At 50.7% G+C, this 13,642-nt stretch overlaps 4 protein-coding genes across 4 annotated transcripts; 2 read left to right on the forward strand and 2 right to left on the reverse strand.

Annotated features, from left to right (window-relative positions):
- Nucleotides 1-197: 197 nt before the first annotated feature.
- PMZ80_002943 (uncharacterized protein) lies at nt 198-1,563 on the reverse strand (the record flags this gene model as incomplete). The annotated part of the gene is made up of 2 exons (XM_064871372.1): nt 198-392; nt 442-1,563. 2 exons carry the CDS (start codon nt 1,561-1,563, stop codon nt 198-200), a joined length of 1,317 nt encoding a protein of 438 aa, XP_064733825.1.
- Nucleotides 1,564-2,945: 1,382 nt separating this feature from the next.
- Nucleotides 2,946-3,404, forward strand: PMZ80_002944 (uncharacterized protein; the record flags this gene model as incomplete). The annotated part of the gene is made up of 3 exons (XM_064871373.1): nt 2,946-3,109; nt 3,159-3,282; nt 3,336-3,404. The coding sequence occupies 3 exons, from the start codon at nt 2,946-2,948 to the stop codon at nt 3,402-3,404; spliced, it is 357 nt and encodes a 118-aa protein (XP_064733826.1).
- A 333-nt stretch (nt 3,405-3,737) lies between these two features.
- PMZ80_002945 (uncharacterized protein) lies at nt 3,738-5,449 on the reverse strand (the record flags this gene model as incomplete). Its single annotated transcript, XM_064871374.1, has 2 exons — nt 3,738-5,307; nt 5,358-5,449. The coding sequence occupies 2 exons, from the start codon at nt 5,447-5,449 to the stop codon at nt 3,738-3,740; spliced, it is 1,662 nt and encodes a 553-aa protein (XP_064733827.1).
- A 3,484-nt stretch (nt 5,450-8,933) lies between these two features.
- Nucleotides 8,934-12,060, forward strand: PMZ80_002946 (uncharacterized protein; the record flags this gene model as incomplete). Its single annotated transcript, XM_064871375.1, has 2 exons — nt 8,934-10,923; nt 10,973-12,060. The coding sequence occupies 2 exons, from the start codon at nt 8,934-8,936 to the stop codon at nt 12,058-12,060; spliced, it is 3,078 nt and encodes a 1,025-aa protein (XP_064733828.1).
- Between the last annotated feature and the right edge of the window lie 1,582 nt (nt 12,061-13,642).

Below are 13,642 nucleotides of genomic sequence, written 5' to 3' on the forward strand. Positions count from 1 at the left end.
TTGTGTGGAGAAGGTCAATGTGCTCACTCCGAAAGATTTTTGAGCGATGTCCCAACCCTGCTTGCGCTACGATGGCCACTAAGGAAGGTGCCGTGCTTGCAGCTAGCCGCCTGAAAGAAGAACAAGCCATGGCCGCAGCACGGTCGAACGAACTATGATCAGACGTCAACCCATCATACAAAAGCTTCATCTGCGGCTCATCCTTGCTTCTCGAGCCTTTTCACACGCACATAGAAGTCTGCCGGTTTCACGAACCAGTAGTTCTTGCACGACCACTCAGCATCTGGACGTTGCAATTCAAAATCGAAGTTGCGCACGATCTGTGGCACAAGCTTGGTCATCTCAAGGTACGAGATGTGCCGGCCGATGCATGTTCGAGATCCCAGACCGAACTATAGGAACTTTGTCAGTAAGAGATGTAACAGGTGTTGATGCACTTACTGGCAAGTAATACTTTTCCAAGTACTTCAGCTTGTCCCCTCCTTCCTTCTCGGCTTCAATCCATCTTTCAGGTCGGAACTCATTTGCGTCAGGCCCCCATACATCCTGGTTCCTATGTGCGACCCAGCCATTGATGCCCACAGTAGATCCTGCAGGCAAGAATTCGCCACAGATCTCAGCGCCCCCTTCGTTAACAACTCTCCATAAAGGCAGTCCCACTGCAGCGTGCATTCTCAGGCCCTCCTTGATGCATGCCTGGAGGTATGGCATCTCTTGACTGTCCTGGAATGAAACTCTATCAGGTTCACATAGGCCCTGCTCGGTCCGTGATCTGACCTCTTCTCTCAGTTTCTGCATGGCTCGAGGCGTCTTGATGAGGTAGTAAAGCACTGCGCTCAAGCTCACAGCAGTCGTGTCGCTGCCGGCAATGATATTGCTTAGGCCCATGATGAAACAATGGTAGTCCGTTACTCCTTTTTGTTCGTCTCTTTTCATGTCGAGTAGTTTGTCGAGAAAATCCTCGGGCGTCCCCTCCGCTTTTTCTTCAATGCCCTTGCCCTCCAGATCCCAAGCTTTTCTTTGGGCCTCTCGTGTGTCTTTGTTTGTCTGCGTGAAGTTCATGAGTTTTTGTCTTCCCGCGGCACCGCTGCCAGGAATTCGCTGAAGGACTTGGTACAAGTATGGATGCAGCCATGCATAAATGCCGACCAACGTCGAGTAAGGCATATTCGAGTCAAGAGCCTGAATGATACCGTCCACATCTTTGCCTTGGTCGAGGAAACCAAATCGCTTGCTGTACGTAATAGCCCCTATCACATCAAAAGCGTAGCACTGAAACCAGTGACCCATATCAATGGAGTGACCCCGGACCGCGAGTTCTCTTAACCTGTCCTGAAAGATGACTGCACAGTCATCCACGTACTGCTCATATGATTTCAGTGTGCTGAGTGCATACAGATTCTGGAACTTCTTCCTCGTGTCGTTGTGCCGCTTGATATCTCGATCGGGGAACATAGTCCATCGGTCTGGAGACGGGTGTTTCCAGCCTTCGTACCAGTCACTCTTCCGCATCTTCGACCCGACACCATAGACCTGCTTGTCGGGCTCAATGATGGAGTACATATTTGGACCGAGCCGGACCACAGGAGCATAGAACTGCCCATGCTTGGCATATTTGCGGTGCAATGCAATGTTATCCTTTTCTGCTTGTCCTTTCCATACGGTATAAAAGTACCAGAGTCGAGTGAAGCGAGCAAGGAAGGGACCTGGTATATGTCTTGTGGGCGAAAAGGCGGCCGCAAATACTGCGTATAATGCTCGAGCCCCTATGAGAGCAAATGCTGCGTACAGCAAAATTGTTGGATGCATCATACAAACTTGTTTGCTTTCCAAGACCTCTCCTCTGTTGCTGTTCACTTACCTAGGGCACAATCGTAGATGGTCAGCTCATTTCCTGAAAGTGTTCAGTCCGTTGGTTCATGACTGCAAACATTAGCTTGTTTCAGGAACACAGGTTGATTGTGACGCGTCTGCCAAACGTAAGGATGACCATTGCGGCATTTTGAACTCGGATGCAGCACAAGGAGCAGATCTTCTGCATTGAAGCACACATCTCGCCGGATCTGACGGCCACTGCGAGCCCGGATACGATGTTCGGATCGTGAAATGCGGGGAACCGATTTTTGACTTTTGGCCGAGACGAAAGGCAGATGGTGCTGGGAGGCTCAACATCAGTGGTGATCATGCGTTTCCTGAGTGTGCTGCGATGCCAGATTCGGTGTTGACGCAGATTGGTTGCTGCATCAGATCCCTCCTTGGTGATCTTCTAGACACCGGCTAGCGCTGAGTGCCGTTATTCCAAAGATCCAAGACGGAATCGAGGTAATATGTAGGACCGTGAGAATACGACAATGTTGAGAGGAGTGTACGGCATGGGGGCACGATAGAACACTCTACCAGGTCGGGGAAGGAGGAACCACGCGACCTGACAACTTCATAAGCTCCTCTTAGCTTGATAACATGACACCTTTCATGCGTCTTGCACCTGCTGAAACGCGTCCACTAGATTAGCCTTTGCGGAACGCATCGAGGCAGCTCGCCTGAAGCTCTGATGCAGACGTTGATCTCTGCGGCTACCAGTGATTCTATCCCTGTGTTCCGGTTTCTGTGTCACGGAGGGCGCCAGGAGGCATTCCTCTCTTCAGATCCGCACACACCAATGGCGTCATTGGCTGCCGAAGCGAAAGTGAGGATGAGGTGAAGCAGACCGATCGCGTGCTGTGCCTGCCAAGACGCATGGGCATGACATCATAGCTCATTGATGCCCACTGCGTCAAGTGGCCTTTAGCAAACAGGTCAACGCGTCTTCAGATAGTGCTCACTTGTTTGACCTGCAAAGCTGGTAAGTCTTCCACAAATCTAGTCTCGAATCTGACACTGAGGAGTACGCCAGTATACTGAAAACATATCAAATCCATTCACGAACACATTTTCAATCAACCAAGATGCCTTCCGGAGCAGGAAACGTGACCAAAGTGCATTACAAGGGCCAAGAGGAGGATTTCATCGTCTTCGTTGAGTCGGCGGAGGATCTCAAGAACTGGAAGGGCGACCGAAGTATTCCTCTTGCACAAGTTGTCGACAGCTTCCAGGTCTTCGTTACACACAAGTGAGCACTCGCCTGCGCCCACCGCGGGGTAGTAACTAACAACGATCAGGCATGGTGCTCAAGGTACGCTAGATACCGCGTCTAAGGCTACACTGGAGAACGAGTTCGGCACGAAGAAAGAGGAGGACGCCATCATCAAGATCCTCGAGAAGGGAGATGTTCAGAACGCTGAGGTGGGTGCCAGTGCAAATGGCTGATTCTGATACAATTACTGACATTAAGACAGAACCAGGGAACACACAATGGACGTGGAGGTGACAGAAACGAGACGATGGGTCCTCGACAGGCACATTAGTGAGTGATGATTCGAAGCATAGCTTGTGGTAGTCATATTTGAGCCATGATTACCATCTCGGGAGGACCTCCGTTGTGACCAAGAGGTCAAAGAATAAATGCATAAGTTCTCCGAATTCACATCTCTCTGGCGCTGGATCGGTCTCGTGTTGCGATACTGGTGCCCTCCCGGATCGGACCACAACACCCTTATCGACGCATCAAAGCCGGAGCACATCCTGCCTTGTCAAAAGAGATTCAAATTCTTCTTGATGCTCAGAACGCTAGTCTGGTGATATACACGGCTAAAGACAATAACATGATTGATTCCCCGTCTTCGGTGCGACCGCACGATCTAGAAATGCTCCTTCCAAAACTTGAACTTCACAAACTCATTCGTAACATCCTTACACGCTCTCTTGATCTCGCGCGCCGCAGCGCTGGGACCACAAAAGTACACGCCAACCTGCGCCTTCATCTGATTGACGTGCAGCTTACTCTGGCCAAAGTCGAGGTAACTTTGATCCATCAGGCCATCCCTCATGGCCCCAAATATCCTCTTGAAATCTGGTCTTCCGAACTGTGTCTTCGTGCGCAGCTCGGTCAGTGGATCGAGGTCTTGCCCTGCAGTATTAAGGTAAATGTTCGCCGCAGTATCTTTATCGATCTTCTGCGTGAGGTAGGTATGTATGCGGAGGAACTCGGCGCCGCCTGAGGCCTCGGCTGCATCGGCAGATTGTGCTTCGAGGCTTGAAAGTAGAGTCTGGAACCATTCGAAGGACTCGATGGAACGCGTAACCCAGATGAAGACTACACGGCGGAGTTTGCGTGGCGGGTTGGGACCAGCCCGGATATGCCAGATTTGCTTGAGGACTGAGGCCCACGGTGTCACGCCGATACCCGTGCCTACAAGAACTGCGACTTCATTGTCGAAGATATCTTCTGCTGGGGCTCCGTAGGGTCCATCGATTTGAATGGCGGGCATTTCCTGGCCTTGTTGCAGGGCGATCTCGTAGATGCCGTTTGGATCTAGACCGTCGTATTCTTTTGCTTGAGCTGGACCGCAGCCTAGTGCGTCGCCCATTGCGCGGGTGAAGTCGCCGACTTGCCGGATGTGGACGCTGATGTAGGGGTCGTATGGGCAGGAGGTGATCGTGAAGGGGTGCCATTGTGTTGAACTGACGCATGGCATTTTGAGGAAGAGCCATTGGCCGGCTTTGTATTTCATGGAGGGTTTCTTGAATTGGATCTCCATTGCGTCGTATGGATGGCGGATGACCTTGTAAATTTCGGTTTCGCGGCGAGCTCGGATTTCTCGCCAGATGCGCTCGATGAGGTAGATGCCGCCGCCCCAGAGTTCCCAGCGCCAGCCTTCGTAGCCGATGCAGTGGTTCCAGAAGTTGGCTCCAGCGAATGGTGAGTAGGGGGCTGTGCTGTCTCTGACGAAACAGCCGGTTGCATGGGTGTACATAGCTAGTAGGAAGGGAATGAATAGATGGTGGGTGTACCAGAATGTCTCGAAAGACTGCTGTCGAATTTTGTGGTGAGCTGTCGTATACATGAGTAGCATGCATAGGAGCATGATATGGCCTGTGATGCCGCCTGCTTGGGTGTAGTGAATTTCCAGAGCGGTTTCCGGTCTTAGTTGGTTCTTCTCAACGTTGAAGAAGTTGACGTAATGAGCTAATACGTGGATGCAGGTAAAGAGCAAAATGCTGTATGCACACTGCCTGTGAAACCACTGAGTCTCATCAAGAGGAAGGAAGCGGAACTTTGGTCGGATCATTCTCATCAGGTTCCGGCACATTGGCAGAAGGATCAAGGCCACATCGACGGATAGCACGAGACCTGCTCCTCGGGATGACCATACTGAAAATGTGAGTGTGTTGAGGCCTGCTAGCCGTTGGTCGCCCGCTTGTTTCCACCTGAAGAACGTCAGTTCGTACTGAGAAGAACTGTACCATAGCAGACTCACCACCCTAATGCAAATAATCCCCAGTGGAACGACCACCACAGAATATAGAAGACAACCTTTGCAGGAGCGAAATGCGACTTCAACGTCGCCATGGTGGCGGATATGTGAATTGCGACGCTTCAGGTGATCGATACTGTGTTATGACAATCGCATAGTGGATGTAAAGATGTGCTATTGCGCAGTAGCTGTTGATGATCCTGATATCGTTGTCGTCAAATAGAAGCACAGTAGAGATCGTGCACCGTTATAGCAGTGTCAAAACTTAGCGGTGTTCGTGGTGGAAAAATCAGATCGGTTGTGAGGAGCAATGACTTGTTCTGGCGAGCACCGATGGTATCGTGCTGTTCGAAGGGGTTCGAGGAGTCGGCGGATAGGACGAGACGTCGGACGGTCTCCGTTGAAACGGTTGTCGAGTATTCTAGTGAAGTTCTATGTGTAACAAGGATTGTCACAGAGTCGATCGAGTATGACTAGTAGACTGTGTCGATCGAGTACCGCCAGAATGGTAGACTTCGGAGCTTTCGAGCAAGGTGACTTTCTAATGTGATTCTAATGCACGCACTTCAAGCGAACGATGCCTGGTAGGACCCAAATGATGTTCACAAAGTTCGAGAATCACATAGGTGATGAGAGCAGCTTACCATGTCCGACACGTGTGACTTGAGGATACAGAAGTTAGTCTCTAAGGCTTGCCGAGCAGCATGCATAAACGATCCGCACCCTTGGCATGAAGGACAGTAAAGAACAAATGAAATCTTGCAGCTCAGACTGAGACTGCATCAACTGGACACAGAGCCATGTCAGGGTGCAAGCGAAGCGCTGACACCGCACGGAGCTCTCGAAACAAGATTGAGTTGCCGAGTCCACAAACCAAGATAAGCGCAGGTCGTAGACGCGATTTATGCCTAGTTGACATGGCGCAGGTACGAGAGCCATACAATCGAAGCAACGCGTTGTGGCTGGCCCGAGCTGCTAGCGGTCTCGATGCCGTGTTGCATGAACATTTTTCGAATGGTTTGGTGAGAAAAGTGGTGAAGGTGTTGATGGAAGCTCGGCAGCTCTTGGACGAGGCTGGGCGAGGACTACGCAAAGGGAAAAGCGTAAGGAAGTCCCCGCTCTCGCTTAGCGGCCCATATTGCTAGCTCGACAAATCGGCGTTCAGAAGCAACCGCTGAAGCAGAGAAAGGGCTTGTCGTGCATCTGAAGCACAACCAGTCACATCTCTGTTTCCTGCTTCTTTCTCTCACCTTCATGTTCGTAGCGCTGAGACAGCTCTTGCTTCAACAGTCTTTGTCCGTTGATTCGTCTGACCTCATTGGGTTCACTGCAAGTGCTGTAGCCTCCAGGCACGTATTGGTTCGAGACTAAGCAGAGAATTGCAGGAATTTCACTTTGCAGCCTCAGACATCATGATTTTTTCATTCGTCCAAATGGACATTCTAGCGAAGCCCTGTTGTCTATTTTCAGCGGTTGAGCTATCCACGACCGACCAAAGCTGCTCTTGACCGCCACCAGTCGCTTATCACAAGGCATGTATCTATTCATCACTCAATAGTGCAAGACCCAATCACACTTGGCCAGATGCTTCCGACTTCTCCTCTTGGACATTGGCCTTTTCGGGACTCCTCACCTGGATACTCGTGACAAGTCATGCAAGATCGAGGTGGGGAACTGCACTCTACGCGCCCATCAATCATGTGGGAAGAACGGCTTCACAGCAGATATGCACGTCTGGAGTCAGGTAAGTACTCGAGCGGAAACCCTTGATCTGATCATGTTCTCCTCTGTTGTCGCTTCGTAGATTTCTAGCAACGAGCACTTCATTGTTGTACATCGTTACTGTCGATCCAATTCTCGAAAGTGTACCAAAAGAGATCTACAGCTTGAGACGTGCCGTGTTACACAAATATCTCTCACCAAGCTGTTCTCCGACAAGACCATTGTGGTGGCCGATCTCGAAACATTGCACGCTTGAGACTTATCGAGCTTCTCTCTCTGCAACCGTCTGAACTTCACCGCAACGTCATATCCAAAGCAAAACGGTCGCAACTTCATCATCGTCGCTTATACGCCAGAACAGCCAGCAGCCGGCCAGCGTCTGGCATTGACTTGGCTACATCAAAAGACTACGTACTTCCTGGTGAGCACTGCCTCGACTGCTGTTCCTTGCCAGCATCGCAGCAGGCCTGTCTGCCATCCTCCAGTGCCATTGAGCATCAACATCAACTCATCGGAGCTGGGCTCAACAACAACATCGGCAGCAGCATAAGCTGCTTGCTATAAAAACTACCACCTTCAAAGCGTCCCACGACAACAGACCTCAATGGGCAAGCTCATCAAGACCCATTGGTCTCGCCTCATCCTCCTCACCGCCAGTGCATATCAATTAGCAGCAGCGATAGAAGGCTTCTTCTGGCCCAAAATATTCTGGGATGTCCTCACCAAAAACCTCGATAGCGCTGTCAAACCTTATCCGATCCTCCAATCGCTCAATGTGGTGTTCGCAGTCATAGGCCTGTGTTGGGAATGGCCCCTACCACTGATAACGCGATTCCTTCCCAGTCTGCACAGGAGCATCGAAGCCAGATTAGTGATCTATCCGCTGGCAGCTTTGGCCGCGCTGTTGCTGTATCAGGGCACCAATGCAGGATTATACTACCTGATAGGAGTGGGTGTGTTATTCTGGGGGTTTTGTGAAGGGGAGGGCATTGCACCGATACCGTGGACTTTACCACAAAAGCTGGGGCAGGGCAGGAGCAGGGTATGATAGATGTTGTATGATTATGATGCCACGACGGCTGTTTCCTTACTTTCTTTAATTTAGCGATACCAATGGTCCATATGAACAAGATCGATGTTCATGCAACCTGATATACTTCCGAGTCGAAGCATGACCCTCTCCTCGTGCTCGGTAAAGCTGCTTCACCATGGAGCGCACGGTATTGACCTGTGGGGTCACGTGATGTTATACTTGTACCCGCTTCTGAATCTTCGGCGCGTCGTGGACTTCTAACAGCACTGTACATCCACTATAGCACCTTCGGCGATCCAGTGGTCAACGCGTCTGACGAGTTGCAATTTCGTCTTCCGGCATTGCAAGCGATCCACGATGATCGGCATGTCCTCTCGGATTACAAGCCGTCAGATTCCTAAGACGAGCGATCTGCCTTGAGTTCCTGTCAACGGCCTTGATGCGAAAGCGATGCCAGGCTCAAAGGATATGATAAGCTCAACTTCCGATATGTGCATGCGATGTCCTGCTCTTCCGTCGGCGATTATTGTGTCGCAATTGCCTCTTGCGACTCAAGATGTGCTCCCCAGCCGTTGCGAAGGCAAGCACAGCCATGAAATCGTGGGTTCATTGTGCCTGCCACCAGACACTCAAAGAGCCGGAAAGTAATGTGCATATCACTTTTCAGAACAACTGCCTACACGGCACCATCATATCACCATTTGTACAGATCTTGGAATGGCTTGCAGTCTTGGTCGATGACTTCAATTTTGCCCAGTGAGCTTTCTTTTTGTTTGCTGAAGTCCATCCCATCTATCTTTTGACTAGCATATCTTTGTGCCACCATGGCAGCAGTATTGCAACCCGCCATCTCCAACCCTTTCAGCACGACCCCCGGGCCTCCTTCATGTCGACTCGATGGGCCCTTCAGCTTCCCCGAACATGCTCCCGACCCTGATACAATCAGCATCAACACTGTGGTACGAGACAGATCTCGTCAGGCGTCGCCAGCATCAACCTTCTCGGTCGCCTCTGCTCCGTTACCACGAAACGACGAGAATATTTCTCCATTAGCACGACTCAGAAATGGGGATCCACAGCCCAGGTCGGCTTCATCGCATAGCCCAAAAAGTCCCGAATTTGGTGCTTTTCGGGCGCAGCTTCGACCACGTAATTTCACCTTTCAACCATTGACGCAGAGTGTGGATCTCATCAAGCTTCCGGAAGAAAGAACAAATGGAGCACAGGCCCAACTAGACCAAGACGATAATCCCGTTGCTGAGTTGTGTCCCCGTACCCAGGGAAAGGAACACCGCACTAAGGCTGGACCATGTCCAGTTACACCGGCAGCAACCAGAAAGCATGACGAAACTGGTGAAAAGAGCATAAAGGTTGCGGATGTGAAGCCACTGGACCACAAGCGCAATATGATGGTAACGCCCGAAACAGGTGTGTTACCACGCATCCGCGAGCTAAGGCAGAAAACCATCAGCAAAGAGAGTGATGCCTCAGCACCTTCTCCCACGCCTAGCCAGGGCCTTGTACATCACCAAAGACTTTCCGATGGGTCTTCCGGATTTGTGCATTCAATGAAAACCGCCAGTTTCACAAATGCTAGCTTCAGCATTTTCCCAAGGTCTTCACGTATGGGCAAGTCAACTGACAGTGCTGTATTCCATGGCAGCCAACCACGACATTCTATCGATAGTGATCGTCCCATGACAGGCTATTCCTTCGATGATCTGGCGCTTAAACGAGGTTTCAAGAGGCAGCAAATCATCGACGAGCTGATCGCTACCGAGGAGAGCTATGTTGCTGACCTCAAAGCTCTGGTCTACCTTTACTCGACGCTTCTGGCTTCGGCCTCGTCCATCTCAAATCGATTGAGATCAGCCATCGAGCAGAACGTTGAGGGTATCTTGCATTGTCATGAGCGGATCGTAAAGAACTTACACTCTGCTCGACTGCAAGCTGCTGCAAGGAGATGGGCGGACACGGCAGTGCCTGCTAGGCTGGGTCACCACCGACGACCAAACCTACGCCACTCAGAGCGCGACAGCCATGCCAGAGCCTCGGTCCTGCATCGCCATACCAGGTCAGACGAATCTGCCGACGTCTGGGGCATTCATCCTCAGCACTCCGGATCTGCAGAGCCGATAGATGTGTACGAGATCACCGCAATCTTCAAGGGCGTTGTCAAAGAATTCTATGCATATGAAGAATATTGTGCTAATTTTGAGATCATTGGACACGAATTGCAGAAACACATGCCTCAAGTGTGGTCGACCTATGAATCTGGCATGGAATCCTTGGCTAAGGTCATTATGGCTATCGATCACCGGCAAGCTAACGACCACAAGAGTCTCACCGTCGGGGACCTCCTCATCAAGCCGATACAACGGCTGATGAGATATCCTTTGCTACTGGGACAATTGCTGAACAGCACTCCAGTAGCTGATGCTCCAGGTACTCATGCTGAGCTTGATCTCGTTCTGCAGTCGGTACGTGAAGTGGTGCAGATGGTGAACCTGGCAAGAGATAATCAATACGCACGAATACAGATCCAGAGGAGATGGCTCCTTCAAGACCGCCTTGATCTTTCGAGGCTTAACGTTACGCCTGAACAGTTCCGGTCAATGGGCTCAGTCGAATTGTGCGGTGTGCTACACGTCGCCTACCAGACCACTGTGGGTGTCAATGGTGCTTATGCACTTTGTGCATTGCTGGACGAGCACTTTTTGGTCGCCCTCCCGATTGCACATACTGGTCAATTCCAGGCTGTGGCTCTGATTCAGCTGTCTGATATCAGAATCGAGGCTGCAACTGATGGCAAAGGTAAGCGTTGAGCGTCTGATGTGGTTACCATACTGACTATGGATGGTAGGACTGCAATGTGCATCAACGTTCTTCACCTGGAAGATTTCCTTCGCTTGTGCTGGCTACTATCATGAGTTGATTCTCAGTGGCTGCTCGAAAACCGAAGAGGATCATTGGACAGCAGGCCTCAGAGGTGATTTCAGCGATCCTGTCCACCATTCAATTGACACAGATCTGTCCGTGACTACATGCTTAGCTTTAGACCTGAAGTCCGTGGGCGTTGTGTTTTCGTCGCAGAACACCTTGTCTCGTGAATCATCTGTTCAAAGAGCTGCCACAGTCGGGGGAAGGCCTAGTATAGCTCAGGTAATCGTCCGCAATACCCACAATGCTCAAGACCTCCATGAATATCGAGATCCGACCTCTACAGCCAGCTCCATCAATCGATCACAATCGCACATGAATACAAAGAGGATTCCTGTGCTCGAACCGAAGAGATCAGAGCGGACACGTCTTGAAAGCAGTGTCAGCGATATCTGGACCAAAGAACGCTTGCCCTTCCCGGGCATGGTAGGCTCAAGAGGTGGACAGATGCTCCGAGCGTCAGCAGGCTCACTTGCTCGCAAGCTGAGTTTGGCATCAATACATACTCCATTCTCGAAAGGACGAACATCCAGCTTGTCAATGGCGAGCAGGAAATCCTATGACCTGTTCAACGATGCGAAGTCCACATTCGAGATTCGAAGACGCGAACCAGAATATCCGCAGCACAACCGTATGAAGCCCAAAGAAATACCAGAAGTAGATGATATGCGAAGTGTGGTTGGCCGCATGATCGGAAGCGGCATGCCTGTGCCAAAGAGGGACCATGCTACAGGAGAGTTGCATGTCGACCGCAGTCGAGACAAGAAGATCCGGAAAGCTTCGATCCGAACAGTTGGTCCAGATGACTCTGCAGCAGTCTTCTACGAAAGCTCGGCTGGGTCTGGGACTGGTGATGGTTCGAGTGTCATGATCGAGACGGAAACTATGTCAGTCATTGCAGCTGAAGGTGGACGGAGGAGGAAGAGGCGTTGGAGCAGGCCTATCTCGAAGCTGAAGGAGTTTGGCTCGGATGCGAAGAGTATGTTGTATAGCAGTTCTTCAGGTGCATAAACGATTGTCTTGGCACAATTTGGGGAGCACGTACCGGAAAAGCAACGTCAGCAACCCGTCACGCTCAACTTGCCTAAAACAAACAGAAACAGGTGCTCATCTTGCTTTTCCGGTACGTGGGGAGCTGTAGCATATACGTAGATAATATCACCGTCCCGTATATCACTGACCACTTTCTTGCTATCGATTCGTGAATACTAACAGCTTGGGCGTTGACATTGATACGTTTTCGCGGTCATAACACGTCCGCATGCAGCGTCAGGTGCGATCGATACGCATGGAACACGTTGGACGAAACGAGGGACACCATCTTCACAAACACGGAAGCGCGTCATTTTATTCGTTCCAATCCAAATAACACTCACACTTCCAATACAAGAAGACCTCGTTGGTGCGCGACGCAGCGCTGGCCGTTCGGCAACATAACCAAGTCATGTTATGGTCTGTCAGGTAGTATGTGGTATTGATGCTGAATACTCCTGGACTTTGTCCTCGACAAGCTTGTCCCGTCAGTAATCTGCCGGGTTTGCCTACGTTACGTTAAGTTTTAGGCATCACCGGCATCAATGGCGGCATTCTCCGGGCTTCACAAGTGCCTCAGATGCCTAAGCTCTTAAGGGCTTCTAAGGCTTAGGAGGCTTTGCACAGTTGGCCCGACACAGAGTATCAGACAGGTGATCACGGATGTTCATCATCCATACCACGACACGCATAGCAGACGCACCACCGGGCATCAGTACCAACTTTATAAGTCGAGCAACATCTTCGGTCTGTCAAAGCCAGCGGAAAACACCTTCGTTGGTGGTACTTGTCTCGATTATCAAGACGGGCAGTCGTAGCTTAGGGACTAGGGCCAATATGCTCATCGACCTGGATTTAACCTCGCCTACCGTGTCTATGAACTGCCACGAAGAAGTCCGTACTTTTGCTCCCCTGAACTAAATTGAGGGCGTGAACCAATGGTTCTTCGGAAACTAGAGCCTTGGTCATTCTGCAGCTTAGCGTCGAGTGAAGATTTCACGGAATTCAGGAAAGACATTCATTGGAATGAGAGTACTCTGGAGTTGCCCCTGCCTCGAGCATAAAGCTTACAAGGTCTGGAATTGATTCCGATGGGCAGATCTTGCAGAAGTGGTCGCTGTACATGGATGGCTTGCATGCTGCAAGCACTTTGGATCGGCCTCATGCTGTCAGGAAAGGCGATCTGTGCTCCTCGCATTTAAGAAGGACTTCGGACAAGCTTGACGAGATAGCAGGACCAGGAAAAGACCACGAGTCGCAAGGACCAAACCATACAGAGAAGAATCGTGATAGGCTCGAGGAGATACGTAGCAGTGCTGATACAGCATGGGTTTGATAAGTGCTTGCATACAAGCAGATTAGCGGCTCTCGTGTTATCACTATGGGGAGCGATAACCGATGATGACCTATTACATTAGCGGTAACTTACAGCAGTCTTATGCGTGTGCGGGCGGCACTTTATTCTTGACCGTGATTGCACAAGAGGCTTGTTACCGTAATTGAGTCTCTTCATCTCGGCTCCATAATCAATCATCAGTCGCGCTTCTCATGGTGAACGAAC

This window comes from Knufia obscura (genome assembly GCF_036327395.1).
Source record: "Knufia obscura strain CCFEE 5817 isolate CBS 148926 chromosome Unknown scaffold_2, whole genome shotgun sequence".
NCBI classification, from domain to species: Eukaryota; Fungi; Ascomycota; class Eurotiomycetes; order Chaetothyriales; family Trichomeriaceae; genus Knufia; species Knufia obscura.